General features: G+C 41.1%; 1 protein-coding gene and 1 pseudogene across 1 annotated transcript; one reads left to right on the plus strand and one right to left on the minus strand.

Annotated features, from left to right (window-relative positions):
- The first annotated feature begins 3,524 nt into the window (after window positions 1-3,524).
- On the plus strand, window positions 3,525-11,779 carry LOC140278164 (receptor activity-modifying protein 3). The gene is made up of 5 exons (XM_072373100.1): window positions 3,525-3,688; window positions 3,860-3,964; window positions 5,270-5,362; window positions 5,562-5,715; window positions 10,392-11,779. The coding sequence occupies exons 1-5, from the start codon at window positions 3,655-3,657 to the stop codon at window positions 10,624-10,626; spliced, it is 621 nt and encodes a 206-aa protein (XP_072229201.1). The 5' UTR covers window positions 3,525-3,654; the 3' UTR covers window positions 10,627-11,779.
- Window positions 11,780-14,724: 2,945 nt separating this feature from the next.
- On the minus strand, window positions 14,725-19,202 carry LOC140278082 (UDP-glucuronosyltransferase 2C1 pseudogene; annotated as a pseudogene).
- Window positions 19,203-19,634: the final 432 nt, after the last annotated feature.

Genomic DNA, 19,634 nt, shown 5'->3' on the forward strand with positions numbered 1-19,634 from the left:
TGCAGGATTTATCTGATAAATAATAATTATAACTATTATATTTAATATACGCTGCGGTAATGAGAGGACAAAGAAACCATTTACTGGTTTATTTACCAGAAAATACAAAAGAATTCTTAGATTATTTTTGGTTTATTATAGAAGAATGTGTAGTTAAGTGCCGGATTACATTTGTTCTGCAGTAAATTGCTGAAATGAAAAAGTTAGCTTCGTTCTCAGCTGATCTGCATTAAACTGGCTGCTTTCTGCTTTGATGCTGCAGCACTGAAGCTGTGCTATCGTGCTAAGCTAATTAGCTTTCATTATGGACACAGCGTCCGGTTATTTCCTCTTTTCTTCCAAAACTTCAGACACTTTTCTTCTGATTTTGTTTTCTCTGGAGGATTCTTCTGTTATTGAGTTACACGAGTTTTGTGGTTCACGCTCCATCGGAAGCGTCGATGCCGGGTCAATTTAAAGGTAATACAGCAGAAGGGATTACCCCTGCTGATTCAACACATTAAGACTGAAAGCTCCGTTTTAAAAAGCCTCTGAAAATCTGAGGCAATGTCATTTTAATCTTTTATTCGTCAAGAGAGAAACAAATAAAAACTATTTAAAAAAGGTCAAACATGCCACTTTGGTCCTATTAATAATATTCAAATATAATTGTACGTGTAAGTCGCATTCAGCTAAAAAAATGCACAGAAGTTATTATCTTATAAGATATTTTAGATCAAAGTACACAAATAGGCTCAACTGAGTAACCCGATAATCCATCCCAGAATTTTCCATCTGAGGAAATTATTTTATTTTGATAACTGGTTGAGACGGGTTATTTCAATCGTTGTATTCATCTACAACTAAAGGAAAAAAGGAACCTCCGTGAGTCACCGTGCACAAATAAGCACTGAAAATATTAGCATCTAATTTGCTTAATTCTGTTGGAAAATGGCAGGTTATTGGATTTAAATCCACCTGTGAAACAGCAGCAGGTAAACAATCACAATCGTGGTAAAAAAAAGTACAAAAAAACCCAGTTGCTGTCATCAAAACGGCAACAAAAGCTGACAAAAACAAATGTGAATGCATTGAGCTGATCAATTCCACTGATCATGAAAGTATTTTATTCTGTTGGATGTAAAACTGGACGTTTTGTGCATCAATTAAACATTAAAATGATTTAAATCTGTCTCCAAGGCTCTTAAATCTGTATTAAAAAGGGTTTAAGTTGATATTCTAATGGCTTAGAATGGCTTTAATTAATGTTAAAATCATTTAATATTAATCAGATTTAATAATCTTTAGTTAATTTAAGCTTGATAAATCACAACATTGTGTTTTGGCTAAAAAACTTTTTAAAAACTCACTTTTTGTGACTTTTTTTTTGCTTTTTCATCTTGTAAGAGGAACCGATTGTGTGGGAAGTGGCGCTTTTACGTGTTTTACAGGTTTTTAAGATTTGGTTCCTTTTATAAAGTGTTAAAGTGTTTTATTATTGACAGCATGAAGGTCTTAATTGTTACCGGGAGACTGGACTGAAGACAAGTTTCGGTGCAATCTGTTGGTTTCCTTAGCTAGGAGATATATATATATATTTTTTATTTTTTTTAAATTGGCTCTATATGAATGAACTGGATTATTTTGAAATTAATTAATCATATTCTAATGGCTTAGAATGGCTTTAATTAATGTTAAAATCATTTAATATTAATCAGATTTAATAATCTTTAGTTAATTTAAACTTGATAAATCATAACATTGTGTTTTGGCTAAAAAACTTTTTAAAAACTCACTTTTTGTGACTTTTTTTTTGCTTTTTCATCTTGTAAGAGGAACCGATTGTGTGGGAAGTGGCGCTTTTACATGTTTTGAGCTCTTATCTCTGAGCCTCGTCTGATCTGGAGCAGAAATGCAACAGGAAATACAACCATAGTAAGCAGTGAATCAGCTTTTTGACAGCTGAACCTTAAGTTATCTCAGCCACACCTTTCCAGGTAGCCTGCAGCACTCAGATCCTCCAACACTTTGTTTATCCACCCGATTTTAAGGGATACTCATTTAAATCGCTCTTAAATATCTTTCAACAAGCAGCAAACAGTTTCCTGTGTCAGCAGTCGGAGGTGAAGGCAGAGACCATCACAAAAAACTCGTTAACAACCACAAAATGCAGGAAGTTCTTGCTTTCATACTTGTTTTGGTCTCTCTGAGGCAAACGCAATCATAAAAAAACCTAATTTTCTCTGGAAAATGTGCATCAATCATCGCGCCGCGCCGCCTGCTAACAGCATTATCCTGCCTGCATTATGCAGTCCTGTGAGCCAGAACAGAAACCGTTTGTGTGTTTCACTCCCATCTTTCACAATGCACAGGCTTCCTGATCATTGTCCCTGCAAGGCCCTGCCTTTAAGTGCGGAGGAAATCCTTTGGGTGTGTTTTCACTATCCAAATGGGGAGGAAGAGGAAACGGGGTGTGCTGCCCGAGCCGACTTTCATTACCACCAACAATCGAGGCAGCACCACCACAGGTAGGAGCTGCATCCCTGGACGAGGTTGTTTTATGTCAGATTTACTGGAATAAGCACATATCAGCACATCCCCGGGTTTACTGCACACAGCTTATATTGAAAACCTGAAAGTAAATCACAGGAGAAACCTTTCCGCCCATCTGAACCGTCTAAAAACCCTAAAAAATTACACAGTTTATAGAAATTTAGGAAGAAATTCTCCTGTTAAGTTAAATCTATAAATCCAGTCTGGAAGGGGTGCAACGATTCAGACGCTTCTGCACGACAGATCTGGATTAAAACCATCTCTAAATCTTTCTTTTTTGAGAGGAAGAAGCACCCGTAAGTCTGCGACTTCGCCGTTCGCACTTAACGGGTCAAACGAGGAAGCTGCGCTGACAGGAAGACGGCGACCTTAGGTTTTAGATGAGCGGTTTTTAAGATTTGGTTCCTTTTATAAAGTGTTAAAGTGTTTTATTATTGACAGCATGAAGGTCTTAATTGTTACAGGGAGACTGGACTGAAGACAAGTTTCAGGTTTCCTTATAGATATATATATATTTTTAAATTGGCTCTATATGAATGAACTGGATTATTTTTAAATTAATTAACTGGATTCAATTCAAGCCAATTGGACTGTATTATTTAAGTGCCTTGAGATGACAATTGTTGTAATTTGGCGCTATATAAATAAAACTGAATTGAAATAAATGTGACTTTCACTTTTTGCACAGAAAACACAGATTTTGAGCACCAAAAACAGCCTGTAAATTAAACCTAATGCTTTTTAAAAACACCCAAAATTAGGGATAAACCTGTCGATTTCCCCCCCAAACTGTTCCCTTTTCCCAGAATCAAGTGAATCAATGAAAAGTCTTATTGATCCTTTATGATCGAAGCTGCCAGATGTTAATTATCTTTATGATAGAACCAGAGAACATGACTTAAATCCCCTCCACTGTATCCTTCATCTTGCTTCATGACTGGATCTTTATCCTCCCCTAAGCCGCCCTTCTTTTCCCATCACTCGGCCCGTTTATCGGCAGAGCTGAGATAAAGAGGGCAGGGCTTCCTCACAGGCGGAGGTCCCAGGCATTAAGCCTCAGAGAGCCCCTCAGGTCACAGATCAGCCTCGCAGGTTCCTGCCTTCCAGTCGTCGCTGTGCACCATGATCCTCTCCCTGCTCCACGCTCTCATGCTCGGTGAGTCTCCGACTTCAACTGCTTTTGTTTGGCATTTCCTGCTTTTTTGGATTGGCGGCTCGTGTGCTTTGTTTTCTGGTTTGTGTGAGAGTGTTAAGCAGGAAAAAGAAGAGCAGAATATCTTGTATGTGTTGTGTTGAACAGCTTCTCTGAATCCCTGTGTGAGCGCAGGTATTGTAACATCACAACAAGCTGATACCGCAAAGGAGGAGCGGAGCACGGCTCTTACGAACCAAACATTCAGCATCTTCACAAATGACAACAGTAAGTTCATTTCTTGCTTCAAGTAAGAGCTGATAAAAGCCAAAGATGGCATCTTAACACTTATTAACCATCATTAGGAGCTGCTACGAGTTCTTTTCATTGTCAATTAATCTGACAAACGTTTCCTTTATTAGCTGACAGGAAATACTTCCCTTTTAAAACAGTGACTGCTGACCCGAGTGGTTTAAGACGCTCCGATAATTAGGAAAACGTGATCATCTGCAACATAAAAGCATGTTTGCACACAAGAGGCTGCAGTAATATAACAGCTTTAAATATCCCCATCAGATAATGATCAATGGATCAGAGCCATCAGTGCAGTGAGCAGGAATCATATTTCCTTTTGCACCCGCCATCTTTAAATAGGCGTCGACTGACAACAATTTACATGTCAGAAAATCTCTACTTGAACCTAAAACCCAAAGATATCCAAGGTTACTGCCACACGTGATCAAATACAAAGTAAAATCTTCCCAATCAATAAGTTTGATCCACTAAATCAGGGATGTCAAACTCCGGTCCTCGAGGGCCGCCGTCCTGCAGGTTTTAGATGTTTCCCTGCTTCAACACACCTGATTTGGATTAAATGGATCTCTTGGAAAGATTGTTAAGTTCTGCACAAGTCTGCTAATGATGCATTGATCTGATTCAGGTGCGTTGAAGCAGGGAAACGTCTAAAACCTGCCGGACCGCGGCCCTCGAGGACCGGAGTTTGACATCCCTGCACTAAATGTTCCCTTAAAGCAGCGTTTCTCAGTTCCGGTCCTCATGACCCACCGCCCTGCATGTTTTAGATGTTTCCCTCCTCCACCACACCTGATTCAAATGATCAGCTGCAGCGGCCTGATAAGGAGCCATTTGTTTGAATCAGGTGTGGTGGAGCCGAGGTTCATCTCCTGGTCAACAACACAGGACTGAAGCCCTCATGAAGATAATTCACAAACTTAAAGGACACACAGACTGTTTCCTCAGCAGTGGAAATTCAGGATCCTGCATCAGCTCGTCTTATTGGTAGATTTCTTTTTAAAAAAAACACTGAAATTAAACGCAAATTAAGACATGTTTCCAATAAACTAGGCTGAGCTGGTCGAAGTGGCTGGAAAATGAAGAGAGCTCCTTTACTTTAATCTCTGGGATATTGTATCACATCTGTGACTCAAGTCATGTGTTCACTCCTGGTTAAATTACAGGAGGGTGAGGAAGCGATTTCCTCCTGAAATGTGCTCTCTGAGGAGGCAAACTCTTGTAAAATTGGAGCTTCTCCACCAGAACACTGCTCAGTAAAAGTGAAGGAACTTCTGCCTGCAGGTACAAAACCAAACAATGCGACATTCAGACCGTTCAACGCGACTGAGATCGAGGACAAACTGCAAGGAAACCGAACGTCTGGATTCATTACAGAAGATGACGGTGAGTAAAATGTCTCGTTCTCTGGCAATTCTGCTTTGACTCAGCTGAAATACTTTCCCACTGCATGAGATACCATCGGTTTCACTTTCAACAAAGCAAAGATAAAGAACCCAGCAGCTCGGTGAGCTTCGAGCTTCTCTGGAGTTTAATATCTCTGTGCACCGTTGCTGAATGCCAGATATTTTCCACTATCCTGCAGAGCGGTTCCAGGACGAGCAGAACCAGGCCTCAGGAGAAAACTGTAATGGGCTTCAGCTGATAGATTTGAGTCGGCTTTACTGCGGCGAATTCTTTCGTGAGGAGATGCAGCTGATCGGAGCTGAAAACTGGTGCGTCCTGGATGATGTTATCAGGTAACCGAGTGGTTTCATACGTCTTGTTCTGATAAAACCTGTCAACAAAATACAGTTCTTAAACTTCTGAAACAGTCACCAAAAAACTGAAGAACTTTTCACCATAGATCCCTCAACATTAACCTTTTTCCTGACATAACGGCAGTTTGGTATTTCTGTTCATGACTAAAACATTTATCAGACTTCAGTTATCTGGTGTCATTACCAATGAGCTGCTCACACTAAATCTTATCATTTCAGTCTCTTCTGCAGACTGATTCGCTGTTTCCCGATTTTTTTTAAACGTCACAAACGTTTTCACAAGCTTCTCGTGTTTAAAGTTCGTCTTTTAGTCAAACTGTTCCTGTAAATGTTGGACCACAGCGATAATAAAAAGCTTATAAAAAACCCCAACATTCGTCCTTATCTTGGAAACCATACGACGGTTTCATGTCTGTAGAAGATCTGTGGGTTTCCACATGTTATCTTCACCATTAACGCGAGACTGTTGTGTCACAGGAGGGTTTGAATGCTTATTTTCTTTTAAAAATGGCGACCGATAGCCCAATAGTGGTGCGAACACAAGCAGAAAATGAGCTAGGGACGGACAACTTTCTCATCTGAGTCAAACTGCCACAGAGCTCCCAGCTGATAATCGACACTTTCCCTCATATCTGGTACATTTCAACACACTTTGACTCAGCTGAAACTTTTCAGCATTCAGCAAAACTCAAGAGGCGAGCAGTCTCAGCATTTCCAGCGGGTTCCGGTCGCTTCAAAAAGCATCTCAGATATCTGCAAACTTACCGGGACATGAAGGTTAAGTCGTATATTAGAGACAATATAGATTAATAACTTTATTATCCGTGTTTATACGTGATTCTCATGTACTCATTTTTATCCACATGAATCACAGTTATATAACCAAGTGTTGCTATAAAAGTTGCAGCCTCAAAGAAATGCGGAACAGAATATTTTATTTCCTCTCATGAAGGGTGGTGCAGCGTTTCCTCTGCTGGAGGAGCTCTTTCAGGAAGCACTGCTGCTCATTTCCCTTGTAATTAGGGAGTTCAAACTGATCCTATCTTGGCTGCTACTAGCAGTAGATTTCACTCAGTTAGCAAAATAAACTGTTTAAAATCGGACCCACAGTCTGTAACACCAGAGGACATAAATGATGACCTTCGATGCCTCAGAAAACAGAGACATCTCTGGCCTTTCTCATAGAGGACGCTGATATTGATGTTTTATTGGCCCAGTAGTTTAATGTCAATGTGCATAAAGTTACAGGATATTAGCTGTTGGGGAACTGGGCTTGTTTAAAGGATAAATTCAGATCCAGCAAAAACAATTGTTCTGTTGACAAAGCAAAGCCTAAACTGCATTAATAATGAATGGATTTACAAGAAAGTCAACATTCCTGCACATAACTGTGCAACTTGTGGCACTTTTAATTGTCATACATGTATGCTGCTACAGATGTGAGTTTAGTAAATATAATTACTAATTAAATTACGTTAATTTGTATTATGTAAAGCGCTTTGGTCGAACTATAGTGCGCCATAAATAAACGTGACCTTGAGTTTGACCTTGCACATAAATAACCTAAAATTGTCTGTTCTCCCAGTAAGCTTTAAAGACTTAAACCTTAGTCAAATTTATACTTTAAGTCTTTATGAAACTTTATTTGTACTTTAATTATTTTTTCCCATCGCTGTCCAACAACAAAGACACAAAAAGGAGTTAAGTGTTTGCTAATGTCAGTCCCGGCGGGACATTTAACCTTTATGAAGATAAACCAGAGCACCTACCTTACCTGAAGAAGAAGAAGCCCACTTTTCTTTTCTCTTATGAAGCTGAAGAGGTCCATATTCGTCTCATCTTGTGTGTCCTTGCCTTGTTTGCCACTTGACATAAGTCCTCTTCTCTTGCTTCCATCGCTGCTAGCTAACTTATTAGCATCACCTGGAAGCTAGCTTAGTTTAGCTTAGCCTAGCTCGCGAACACCTGTCTTCTCATTAAAATCTCTTTATGTGAACTTTATTCTCTTTTTCGAGAATCTAAAGTAATATTTCTCAGTTAACGAGCGCCTTCTTCCAAAGGTCTGCACCTTCACATGTGCACAACATCAACTGAATGCCAGTTTCATTTAATTTAACTATTTTCACCTGATTTCCAACGAGTTCGCCTCAAACGTAACACTGCAGTACCGTTTCTGGCCACATGTAAACCCCCTTTACTAGTTATACCTTAGGGGAGGCGCTGTTTCACTGTTTTAGGAAACTTGCAAATTACAATTTCTACATTAAATATTATATTTGATTTTTGCCTTCATATTTAAAGCAAGTACGGATTTCTAACACTTTGGTTTCAGTTTGAAAAATGTAAACAATATCAATGTAAAGATCAAACAAATCTCTAGATTACAGGATGAATAAAACAGAAAATACAGTTGGAATAATGGGTGTGACTAGTAGTTTGCCATTGGAGCTTATACTATCACTTGCCTTTCTTTTGGTGTGTAAAATATGTTTACATACTATATGCTGTGTGTTTCAGTTGTAAACAGATTTTATTTTTTTTTCTGTACGTTCATTTGAAAAAGTTAAGGTAAATTTATGAGGTGTTTGTGCTGATCTGCTGTGTTTGGTTTCCTCCAAACGTGCTGCTGTGCATTATGACCAAACATCTCCACTTTGCTCTGGTCTGTCCAAAGGACATTGTTCCAGAAGTCTTGTGCTTTGTTCAGATGCAGCTTTGCAAACCTAAGCTGTGCTGCCATGTTCTTTTTAGAGAGAAGAGGCTTTCTCCTGCAGCCCTTCCAAACAAGCCATCCTTGTTCAGTCTTTTTCTAACTGTGCTGTCATGACCTTTAACCTTTAACATGCTAACTGAGGCCTGTAGAGTCTGAGATGTAGCTCTGGGCTTCTTCACCTTGGGGTGAACTTGCTGGGACGTCCACTCCTGGGAAGATTGACAGCTGTCCTGAATGTTTTCCACTTGTGAATAATCTTTCTCTCTGTAGAACGATGGACTCCAGATAGTTTGGAAATGGCCTTATAACCCTTCCCAGACTGATGGGCAGCAACAGCTGCTTCTCTAAGATCATTGCTGATGTCTTTCCTCCTTGGCATCGTGTTAAACTGACAGAACTTCTGCTTTTTAGAGCTGCTCACACTGACTGATCAGTTAATCAGAGCATTGATCAGCAGCACTTGGCTGCTACTTACCCTCTTAATTACTGTGTCTCAGTTTTTGTTAAAATAATAGTTACACACTGAAATATGTCATGAGTTGTTGTTAATCTGAGGTTGAATTTACCTCGTATCTGACTTAAAAAGGACGGGGAAAAGACAAACGGTGTTAGTTTGGGTGTAGTTGGAACACCAGCCTTAGTCTGCACAACACATAAAAATTAGTAAAGCTGTAAAACCTTCCATAGCAACAGTAAGTCTCACGGGGAAATATCCATCATCAAGACTGGGCTGAGTAAAGCTATTTCCTCTCCTACGGCTGAATAAATGTGGCTGATGGCCCCCCACCTCCGCCCGCCGTCTACAGCTTCAGTGTTTACATTCAAACAGGAAGCAGTTAAACCACAGACCTTTTACTCGTGTTTTTTTGTGCTGCAACACTTGAAAGCTTCACAGTTCAGTTGAGTTTCAGTTACATTTTGCAAATTCAATATCATCTCATGAAATTAGATCCTGTATGTCGAAAATATCTTAATGGGCATTTTAATACTGTTTATGGTGACATTAAATGCAACTTTTCAAGGTCTTTAAATAACATTTATTGTTCACATGTTTGAATGAATAAATTGTAAAGCTTGCAGGTGCTTTTACTTTTATAAATCTGTAGTATTAACATAACTGTTGTTGATAAGGTACTGATAAATCTGACGGCTTGCTTCACATCGACAGTACATTTTAGGCGTTCACACACCAGAGGGCGCTATAGTTAATAAAGTCCCTTTTAAACTTTATAACTAAATGCAAATAAACATGAAGCAATAATCATTGTGAACACAGAGCGAAAAAGAGAATTAAAACACAAAGTACCAGCGGATCAAAGCATGAAACAGACGCTCAAAAACAAAAAAGGGACATTTTGATAGTTTTGTTCGTTTTTTGGATTTGTGCAGAGCTAAATCTTCCTAAATGTTTTCTGAAAATGTGAATTATTCTGTCTGATTACGTTTTGTTTTTTTATCTCATGGACACCACGCTTTCCTCTTTTTAATTGATTTCTATCAAAATATGGATGAAAAGTAAGAGATCAACAGTTTAAGGCAGGGATGTCAAACTCCGGTCCTCGAGGGCCGCTGTCCAGCAGGTTTTAGACGTTTCCCTGCTTCAACAAACCTGATTCAGATTAATGCATCATTAGCAGACTTGTGCGGAACTTAACAATCTTTCCAAGAGATCCATTTAATCCGAATCAGGTGCGTTGAAGCAGGGAAACATCTAAAACCTGCAGGACGGTGGCCCTCGAGGACCAGAGTTTGACATCCCTGGTTTAAGGCCAGTGATCTTTCATGAGATGGTTAATCTGACAACTATTTTCTGAATTAATCGAATGCAGAAACTTTCACTTACAATCACACCAATTTCATTAAAGAAGCAAACTCGCATTTGAGAGTTTTCTCTCTGTGAACCAGTTCCTCATCAGGCGTTGACTTCTCTTCACCCCCACAGACCGTACCACGAGTTGACCGAGTGCGTGGAGACTGTGGCCAATGCAGTTGGCTGCTTCTTCCCAAACCCGGACATTCAAGACTTCTTCGTGCACATCCACTCCATCTACTTCGAGAGCTGCCCCGAGGAAGAGGACCAGTTTGAGGACGCCCCTCAAAGCCTGGTGGTCGTGCTCACCGTCGTCCCCGTGTGCCTCATCCCTGTCCTGGTTTATCTGGTGGTTTGGAAAAGTTAGCCCTGGCCGAGGGGCACCAATCCACACACATGGAACCTGCTTTGTATAACAGAAGGCTCCAGTATATTATAAATCAGATTATAGTGCAGATTATATGATAACACCACATCTAAGATGGGAAACCAGCTATCAAAATTCAGCTTTTTCCACTTTTAGAGTTATATAATTCATATCAGAGTATTTTCTGTACTTAGAAGCTGATATTTGGGTGTCTAACGTGACTCATATAAGCCTCTAATGAGCCTCTACCATCTTGGTCAACTTCCTTATTAAGCAATAACTTAAAATGTAGATTTTACATTTGATAAACCTTGCTTAAGGTGTTTTTGTTTCAGACCGTCCTCCTACCAAATGTCCATGGGAGTAGATATGGATATAGTTATATTCAGAGAGTGTGTGGCCTCAAGAGGACATGAGATCTGAGGCGTTTAAAAATGGCGGCCATGACAGTGACTGTGGTGAAGAAAGTGTTTTCAAACCAATCCAAAGTAGTTTTAATTTCTACTCTTACCCAGGAAAGTTACCATCTAAACCCAACCAGGAAGTGACAGAACTGTTTTGGTAAAGTTGGTTTCAGGGCTTTGTGGTTTCTTACAGAAAACACTTAAACTACAGATGCATCATATTCTCCTCCTGCATTTTGTTGGGGTGATACTTTAAAAAACGCCCTTATGAGTCAAAGGTGAGAACCAACGCTCTTTGAGGCTGTTTCATTTGGTTTTCTTTGATAGTTTGAGATTGTTCTGCTCTCCAAAACTTTTGGCAAGCACATATGAACTATAGTTGCATTTAATGGGACTGGTCGTGGACATGAGATCGCCTCCATGTGAGGGGTAAAAATGGCTTTGTGGCGTCTTCAATGAAAGATTTGAGAACACGAGACGCATTTAAAAGCAAAGAAACACATTCACTGAACTTTTTATTGTGCAAAAGATGCTAGCTGCAGCATTCATCTTCCTCTGTTTGGTAAAAACAATACAATCGGACTCTAATTAACCTCATATTCCCTTTAAAGCAGTTAAAACAGGAAGAAATATCATTATATTAATGCTGTAAGTCACTACAGTGTAAAAGCAGTTGTAAAATGTGTGATACTGTGAATGCATGTTGTCAGTTGCTGTAATAAAATGTGTATAATATATCATATACATGATTTTAAATAGGAATTTAATGGTTTTACAGGTTAAAAAAAATTAAAGATGCAGCAAAAAGACAGAATCAAGTGCAGGTTAAGCCCAGAAAAGACCAGGCACAGTTTCATTCTTTACACCCACACCAACCACACAGCCAACCAGCAGCAGGAGGCTTTGTTAATAATTCAGTGATTCATGTTGTTTCTTCATTGGTAACCAGAGCAGTGAGAAGTGATGTCACTCAATATGTCAGTGTCGGAGCAGCTAAATGACTGAATGAAAGATTTGTTTTGCTCCCAGGACAACAGACAAGCTGTAAAAATAACGATTATCTGTGTTTTCTCATTCATGCATATCAGTGACGTGTGTTTAGAGCGGATTCCTGCAGCTTCTCAGAGCTGAAACTCTCAGTAAAGAAAGAGAATTATCTCCTTTTTTTCTTGCAGCCTCCGACGCACACACTGTTGACAGAGGATTTCCCTTCGATAGCAGGGAGTTTGACTTTTTTAGTTTCCCAAAAACAAACCATTGATGGTAATAAACGTTTCAAATATCAGCAATCTTTTTGGATGCAGCATCAAAAAGATGAAAAAGCCTCGACTTTTGAGGTTTTTGAGTCTGGCTGCAGCGTTTTCTGCAGATTTCTACCAGGTTTGACCAAGTTAACCACTGGATAATTTGGTTTTCCTGTAGGATTTTAAAGAAAATAGGGAAAAATCACAATCATTTTGTCACTTTTTTTTAGCATATTACAATAGATTTAGATTTAGGGGGGGCGATTGCCTTGGGACCCAAAACGCATGCTAAAGTGCGCTCTTGGGAGCCAAAATGCGTGCTAAAGTGCGCTCTTGGGAGCCAAAACGCGTGCTAAAGTGCCCCCTTGGGAGCCAAAATGCGTGCTAAAGTGCCCCCTTGGGAGCCAAAACGCGTGCTAAAGTGCCCCCTTGGGAGCCAAAAATCGTGCTAAAGTGCCCTTTTGGGAGCCAACACGTGTGCTAAAGTGCCCTCTTGGGAGCCAAAACGCGTGCTAAAGTGTCCCCTTGGGACCCAAAACGCGTGCTAAAGGGCCCTCTTGGGAGCCAAAACGCGTGCTAAAGTGCCCCCTTGGGAGCCAAAACGCGTGCTAAAGTGCCCCCTTGGGAGCCAAAACGCGTGCTAAACTCTCCTCTTGGGAGCCAAAACGCGTGCTAAACTCTCCTCTTGGGAGCCAAAATGCGTGCTAAAGTGCCCCCTTGGGAGCCAAAATGCGTGCTAAAGTCTCCTCTTGGGAGCCAAAACGCGTGCTAAACTCTCCTCTTGGGAGCCAAAACGCGTGCTAAAGTGCCCCCTTGGGAGCCAAAATGCGTGCTAAAGTGCCCCCTTGGGAGCCAAAACGCGTGCTAAACTCTCCTCTTGGGAGCCAAAACGCGTGCTAAACTCTCCTCTTGGGAGCCAAAATGCGTGCTAAAGTGCCCCCTTGGGAGCCAAAACGCATGCTAAAGTGCCCCCTTGGGAGCCAAAATGCGTGCTAAAGTCTCCTCTTGGGAGCCAAAACGCGTGCTAAACTGCCCTCCTGGGAGCCAAAATGCGTGCTAAATGCCCTCTTGGGAGCCAAAACTTATGCTAAATGCCCTCTTGGGTGCCAAAATGCGTGCTAAACTGCCCTCTCGGCAGCCAAAACGCGTGCTAAAGTGCCCTCTCCAGTGGTGAGGACTTTTCTTTTTTTTTTCCGCCCCTGCCCTTCAAAAAGTCGCCACTGGGTGTAACTCTACAGCAGACATTCTGTGAAACCAACATAAAGCAAAGACCCGCTTGTGAAAGGAGACACTGCCACCTGCTGGATTAAATTAGGCAGAAGGAAATTAGAAATAAAAGGAGCACCATAAAGTAACTTCAAACAAGTCCATTCATCCATTTTCTAGAGGGCTGGTGACCCCTCCAGCGTGACTGGGACGGCTGGGATAGGCTCCAGTTCCCCTGAGATGGATCAAACGGGCATGGAAAATGGATGGATGGACAATGTCCAAGCTTTTTTGGATTTGGGGTTGATTTATCTGAGGTAAGTCACGCTTTTTGCACCAGTTTTCATTTCATATCTGTGTTGTAAAGGTTTGTAACCATTTCGTGCAATAAACCTGTTTATTTCTTGTTCTCCAGCACGTCTTATCAAAGATTAGTGGAGGTGAACCTTCCTAAACCATCTCTAAAACTCGGTTTAGGTCTATGATGCTAAGATAAAGTATGAGTTCATGTGTTCCAGTATTAAAGGGTAATTTATCGATGACACTCTTCAGTTTAAGATGAAGCAGAAAGAGACAATCATCTCCATTCGGTGTGTTTTAATGTGTTAATACTACTCAAAAGCCTGTGTTTCAAAGTCACTCATGACGTGGATTTGTAGATTCATACCTTTTTTTTAAAGCATTTAAGCTTCAGGCAAAGACAGATAACACCGTTAATGTCACATTAAAGCGTAGGGTTAATTCTCCGAGCCGAACAGCCACTCAGAATGATGACTCCCACTGATTCAACAAGCCAAAAAGACAATATTAAAGTCCCAGACAGCCGGTTATCAGCTTGATGTATTAGGGCCTCAGTTGGTGCCGAGGCGGCTGAATAATGAAGCAGTTATAGTTGAGATGTAGACGTGTTAAAGCAGAACATCCTGCAGGTAATAAGAGCAGTAGGTGCAGCAGTGTCTCTGAAAAGCACTAATCTGCAATAGAATTCAGTCTTCATTATGTTTCTATCATCATGCTCAAAGCTAACCAAACAAAATCCACCTTAAAGGTGAAATATTTAGGAAAAAAAATCCCTTTTTCTGCTCTTAGCATATATTGAGCATATATTCTATGGAGCATATGTTCATTGAACTTACGGCATTAGGGTCAACAGAGAGTTCTTAAATGTGCTTTATAAAAGAATTGTACTTGTTTTCATCAAATATTTTGTCTTAAAGTCATAAAATGCAACCCAGACTAACAGATTCCGCATTTAAGATTAATCTTTATTCAAAGAACGCACAAAAACAAACATTTTGTTTCTATTTCTTCATATTTTAAACGATTAAGTAATGGTCTCGACTGTGAGAAAACACTGTAAAGCAACATGGAAAATCAAAACCATGCATTAATCACTTAAAAGAAGTATCAAGAATTGTCATTTTACAAGTTCAGACAGTCGTTACTACATTTTCTTACGATCAACAAGTATATTTGGATATATTTGTTTCAGGAAGGCTCAGTGACATCCTAAAGTAGCTCATAGCAATCAAAACAGAATAAAAAGTGCATTCTTTGGGGACTATTTTCAAGGATTAATACAGATTTTGAACTGTAACAAGTCTTTGAAGCAGCAGGATTTAAGCCAAACTAAGTCAAAATAAACAGTGTGGCTCACATTTGTGTTTGCAGTCACTAAAGAGGCTCTAAGGCACAGATCCATCAGGCTTCGGACACACAGAATGAATCTTCTTACAGTCATGTTCATGCTGAGTTTGGTTTAAACAAGAACAAAAGCATTCTGGGAACTCATACTTCCTGAACCGGTAGTTTTAAGTTTAGTTTTGCTCCACCTCTGCCTAAACCATCCTTCAAATCTTCAAGAAAGAACAGAGGAAGGAATAACCCTTAAATGATAGGGATTCCTTCTGTTGAGTGCCGCATTTGCTTTGGTTTTCATTTGCACTCTTGCCTTGCTCTTGGTAATATAAACTGTTTGTTTAACAGGGTAAATAAATGAGCGAGACGCTACTCCTGCTTTGGTTTTGTCCGCCTGCACAGTCGAAGGCACAGGAATCGTAAGGATCCTACTACAGCAGCTGTCAGCATCAACAAGACTGTCGTCAAAAAGCATAAAACATCCACTGAATAATACGCATACCAGGGCATCTTATAAGACTCTGTGCGTAAATGTGCGGCTCCTTTGTGCCGCATTACGAACTCAATCCAAAACACTGCAGTGTCCCCAGGACGCATCGGCTGATCCCGATGGAGAGCTGACAGACGCTTCATGTTATCCCTGTAGGAGGGATTGTTAAGCACATCTTGCAATGCTTCCAGAAAGCTCTGACTGGTGAGTTTGGCTGCGTCCACCATCCTCGCAGCCCCCCGTGCCTCCAGTCTCAAAACGTTCTCAAACTGGTCAAACAGAAGGGGCATACCTACGACGGGTACTCCATGGTAGATGGACTCGTAGACCCCGTTAGTGCCACCGTGGGCCACGAAGGCTTTAATCTTTGGGTGGCCCAACAGGTCGTTCTGCGGTAACCATTTCAACAGGAGGGTATTGTTGCCCAAATTGCTGGGGCGCTCACCGGCGTGCCTCCATATGACCTTCTGAGGAAGTTGGGCAAAAGCGGCAGCTATTTCTGAGGTAATATCTATGGGAAGACCATTAACGAGCGTCCCCAGAGACATCAGGATGAAACCGTGCTCTCCTGAACTTTGAACAAACTCCTCCAGCTCTGATGATAAAGGACCAGAGGGCTTACACTGAAATCCACCAATGTAGGCGATGTTGGGCATGGTTGGACGCGGGAATTCAAAGACAAAATCCACCCTCATGAGCCAGATGTCTGCTCCTTGGAGCAGGTGGTAGAACTTAACGTCTGGACCGAAGTACCTGTCCACCAGCCTGTCGTAGTGAGGGCACACGACCAACTTGTCAATGCACGTGTTGAAGAAATAAAAGAAGGTGTTTGTGACTCTTTCCCAAAACGTCATCTTGTCAGTCGCGGCGTATCCGGACGTCGGAACATACGACGTTGGAGACGGAGCCACCACAAAATGGCCTTCCCCGCTGGTGATCCATCTCACATTAAAAACTGTCGGCAGCTGTAGTTCATGAGCCACCAGGACTCCGACGGGCAGCCCCGGGTCCAGAAGAACCACGTCAAACTGAGTGTCCCGGATGCTCTTCAACAGAGTCTTATTCTCAAATATTTCTACCCCCAACAAGCTGGCTTTTTGGTGAATATTTGACAGCGTGGTGAGCATCTCCCAGTAGAACTTCATGAAGCCCATAATGGACCCCCCCTCTTTCTTGATCTGCAGCATCTTGACGAGGAAGGTCACGAAGAAGTCCTGCTCCTCTATGTCAATGGCTTGTGGCAAAGTAACAGTGATGGAGCGGTAATGTGGCGCGCTTTCCTTCACGTACCAGCTGGTGGCCGTGCGGACCACCGTGACCTCGTGGCCCCTGGCGTGCAGACTCTGGATCAGCAGGTTCATGTTGACCCAGTGGCTGCCGTCCACTGGGAACACCAGAATCTTTCCAGCCTGGACGGCGGGACCAGTCAGGAGGAACAAACTCACCGCCAGAAGAAGAGAAGCTCCCATCTGAGGGCTCGCCATCAAGAAACTCTGAGGGAAAGCAGGAAATCACAGCGTTTTAGAGGTAAGGACCACTTTCTTGGGTTAAACTTGGTAAATTTGCTGATGTTTAGTTACAACAGTAAAAAATGGACTTTAATCATGACATTTTGCTAAATACTGTTGGGTGTGGAGAAGTAATAATGACATGAACATTTGTAAGCGTGTGCAGAATTCCCTGAGATGGAATTGTTTTGCCCTTTTAGTGCCCAATCTTTAGTTATTTGATTTTCAGTACTGTTTAAAGTCTTCATCAAGTCCCTATTTCTTTGTAAATACCTTTCCAAGCAGCCAGATGTTCCAGTAATCTTTTAAAGTGGTCGTGATCAATAGTTCTCCAGCTTTCTGAAGGTCTTTCACAGTTTTTCTTTGAACATTGATTGATTTTTCACTAATTTTCAGTCCTTGTACCTGAGCATTTTCAGAGGAATGTGTTTTTATTTCTTTGTTAAGCCACTTAACTCTGACCTATGAATCATTTAGACATAAAAAAGGCTCCTAACTCAGGGATGAACCAGTGTTGTGTCGACACATAACAGATAATTTAGAAAAGAAGACATTTTAAATTGGATCTTTAGGCGCTTTGTTACTAGCAGCCTGTCACAAAGACACATCATTTGTTCCCATTTCTTTAGCTGCATCTATGAAAAACAGCAAAGATAACACAGTTTGACAGACAGAAAATAGGATTTCTGCAGCAACAAGGTGATTCCCAAAGAGCTATTAGCTGAAAACTTGGCATATCTCAGCATGGTGTGCAGTGTGTCCTTAAAACATTTGAGGAAACTGGACAAGTGGAGGACAAAAGAAGAAGTGTCAGGCCTAAAAAACTATCTACAGCAGATGAACAGGATCTGAAAGTGATGTCCTTAAGAAAGAGGAAAAAATCCAGCTGTGACCTGACAGGACCTGAGAGATGCATCTGGACCTTCAGCTGATCCATCTACTGTTGGCCCAAGCCTCATCAGAAATGGTCTCCATGGAAGGGTGGCTGTCAAGAAGCCGTTCTTAAGGAAGGGAAACAGGGAGAAAAGGCTGAGCTGTGCCAAATGACACAAGAAGTGGACTGAAAATCAGTGGCAACAGGTCTTATGGAGGGATGAATCCTCCCCAGAGCCCGGACCTCAACATTATTGAAGCAGTGTGGGATCATCTGACAGAGAACGGAACAAAAGGCAGCCCACATCCAAAGAAGAGCTTTGGGATGTCCTTCAAGAAGCCTGGAGAACTATTCCTGAAGACTCCTTAAAGAAATGACAGAAAGCTTGTCTCAGAGGGTTCAGGCTGTGTTGGAGAATAAAGGAGCTCAGACCAGATATTCACTTTAAAGCTGCTCAGAACTGAACAAACACTGTTTCTAACCTCATATACTGTATTTATATTTATGTTTGTACTTGTTTTAACAAACTTCTGCATCTATTTCCTGTTTTCCTGATAATATATAAAGAAATGACACAGCACTGTATATTTCTAATATCACTACAACACACAAGTTTGTAGATAACATCTGCAATGCTCAGTGTCTCCTGACACCCAGCTGCAACAGATGTTCCCTCTCAGATTATCATGTGCTTTTAAAATAGAGCTGAATTAGAGCAACACTCAGCACCTTATCCCTGGGAAATTTTTTAGAAACAGGGTTAATCCAGGCAAAGTATCAGGCCAAATATTCTGGCTGGTTTTTGAGGTCAGGATTTGCACAGGAAACCACAGCGAAACATGTCCAAAAGACACATGAAAGGTTGCTCAACAAATCAAAGTCCAGTGAAATGCGGGTCCTGACTAACACCTGGTCCAAATCCAGTCTTTAGCCTCACCTTCTGTGTTCGGCAGAGAGTGGACAGCAAGCTCAAACAGTTACATGTGGTAGAAAATTTCTCTCAGGTGGTCAGTTTCCCGTCTGCAGGTCTGTTGTTACAACAGCAAAAAGAGGAACCTCCTGCCAGTCTGTTCTGTTTAAGAGTGCTGTGTCGGCTGTTAATGTGTGGCAGAGAAAGAGTTGTAACCTACCTTAAACGCCTGACACAGTGGAGAAAACACACTTTCTGCCCTCTCTGAGCAAATGGAGCTGACTTAAACCCTGATTACTGTGTTGCATAAGGAAACGTGGGAGGGGTGCGTGAGGAGGGGACTTCAAATACATGTGTATAGGCTGAGGGGAAGGAAGGGAAAACATTTTTCCCACTGAGCCAATCAAGTTCCTTCAACCAGCCCCCAAACTGGGAGTAACATTATATTTTCCCGAGTCTTTCTGCCTCACACAGAAGACATCTGGCCTCCTCTTGAAAATGCTCCAAGAAACTGTCAGACATTACAGTTCTTTTACCAAAGCTGTTAATTTTTACAAATCTCTATCTAATGTTTAACTACTTCCCTTGCAAACATTGCCACAGTTAATGGCTTGAAGAGAACATAAACTTAATATACCCAAATTATTCATCTGCCTGACAATATGAGGCCTTAATATCCAATTTTTTTTATTTAATATTTTCATCAGCTTATCAATTACTGATGATTTTGTGTG

Source organism: Leuresthes tenuis, unplaced genomic scaffold (assembly GCF_036924035.1).
Source record: "Leuresthes tenuis unplaced genomic scaffold, fLeuTen1.0.hap1 SCAF_20, whole genome shotgun sequence".
Lineage (NCBI taxonomy): Eukaryota > Metazoa > Chordata > Actinopteri > Atheriniformes > Atherinopsidae > Leuresthes > Leuresthes tenuis.

Bases quoted from the DNA above. Each gene is read 5' to 3' on its own strand.
- LOC140278164 (XM_072373100.1), top strand. From the start codon at position 3,655: ATGATCCTCTCCCTGCTCCACGCTCTCATGCTCG. The intron at 3,689-3,859 runs GTGAGTCTCCGA...GTGTGAGCGCAG, and splicing joins GCTCCACGCTCTCATGCTCG to GTATTGTAACATCACAACAA. The intron at 5,363-5,561 runs GTGAGTAAAATG...ACTATCCTGCAG, and splicing joins ATTCATTACAGAAGATGACG to AGCGGTTCCAGGACGAGCAG.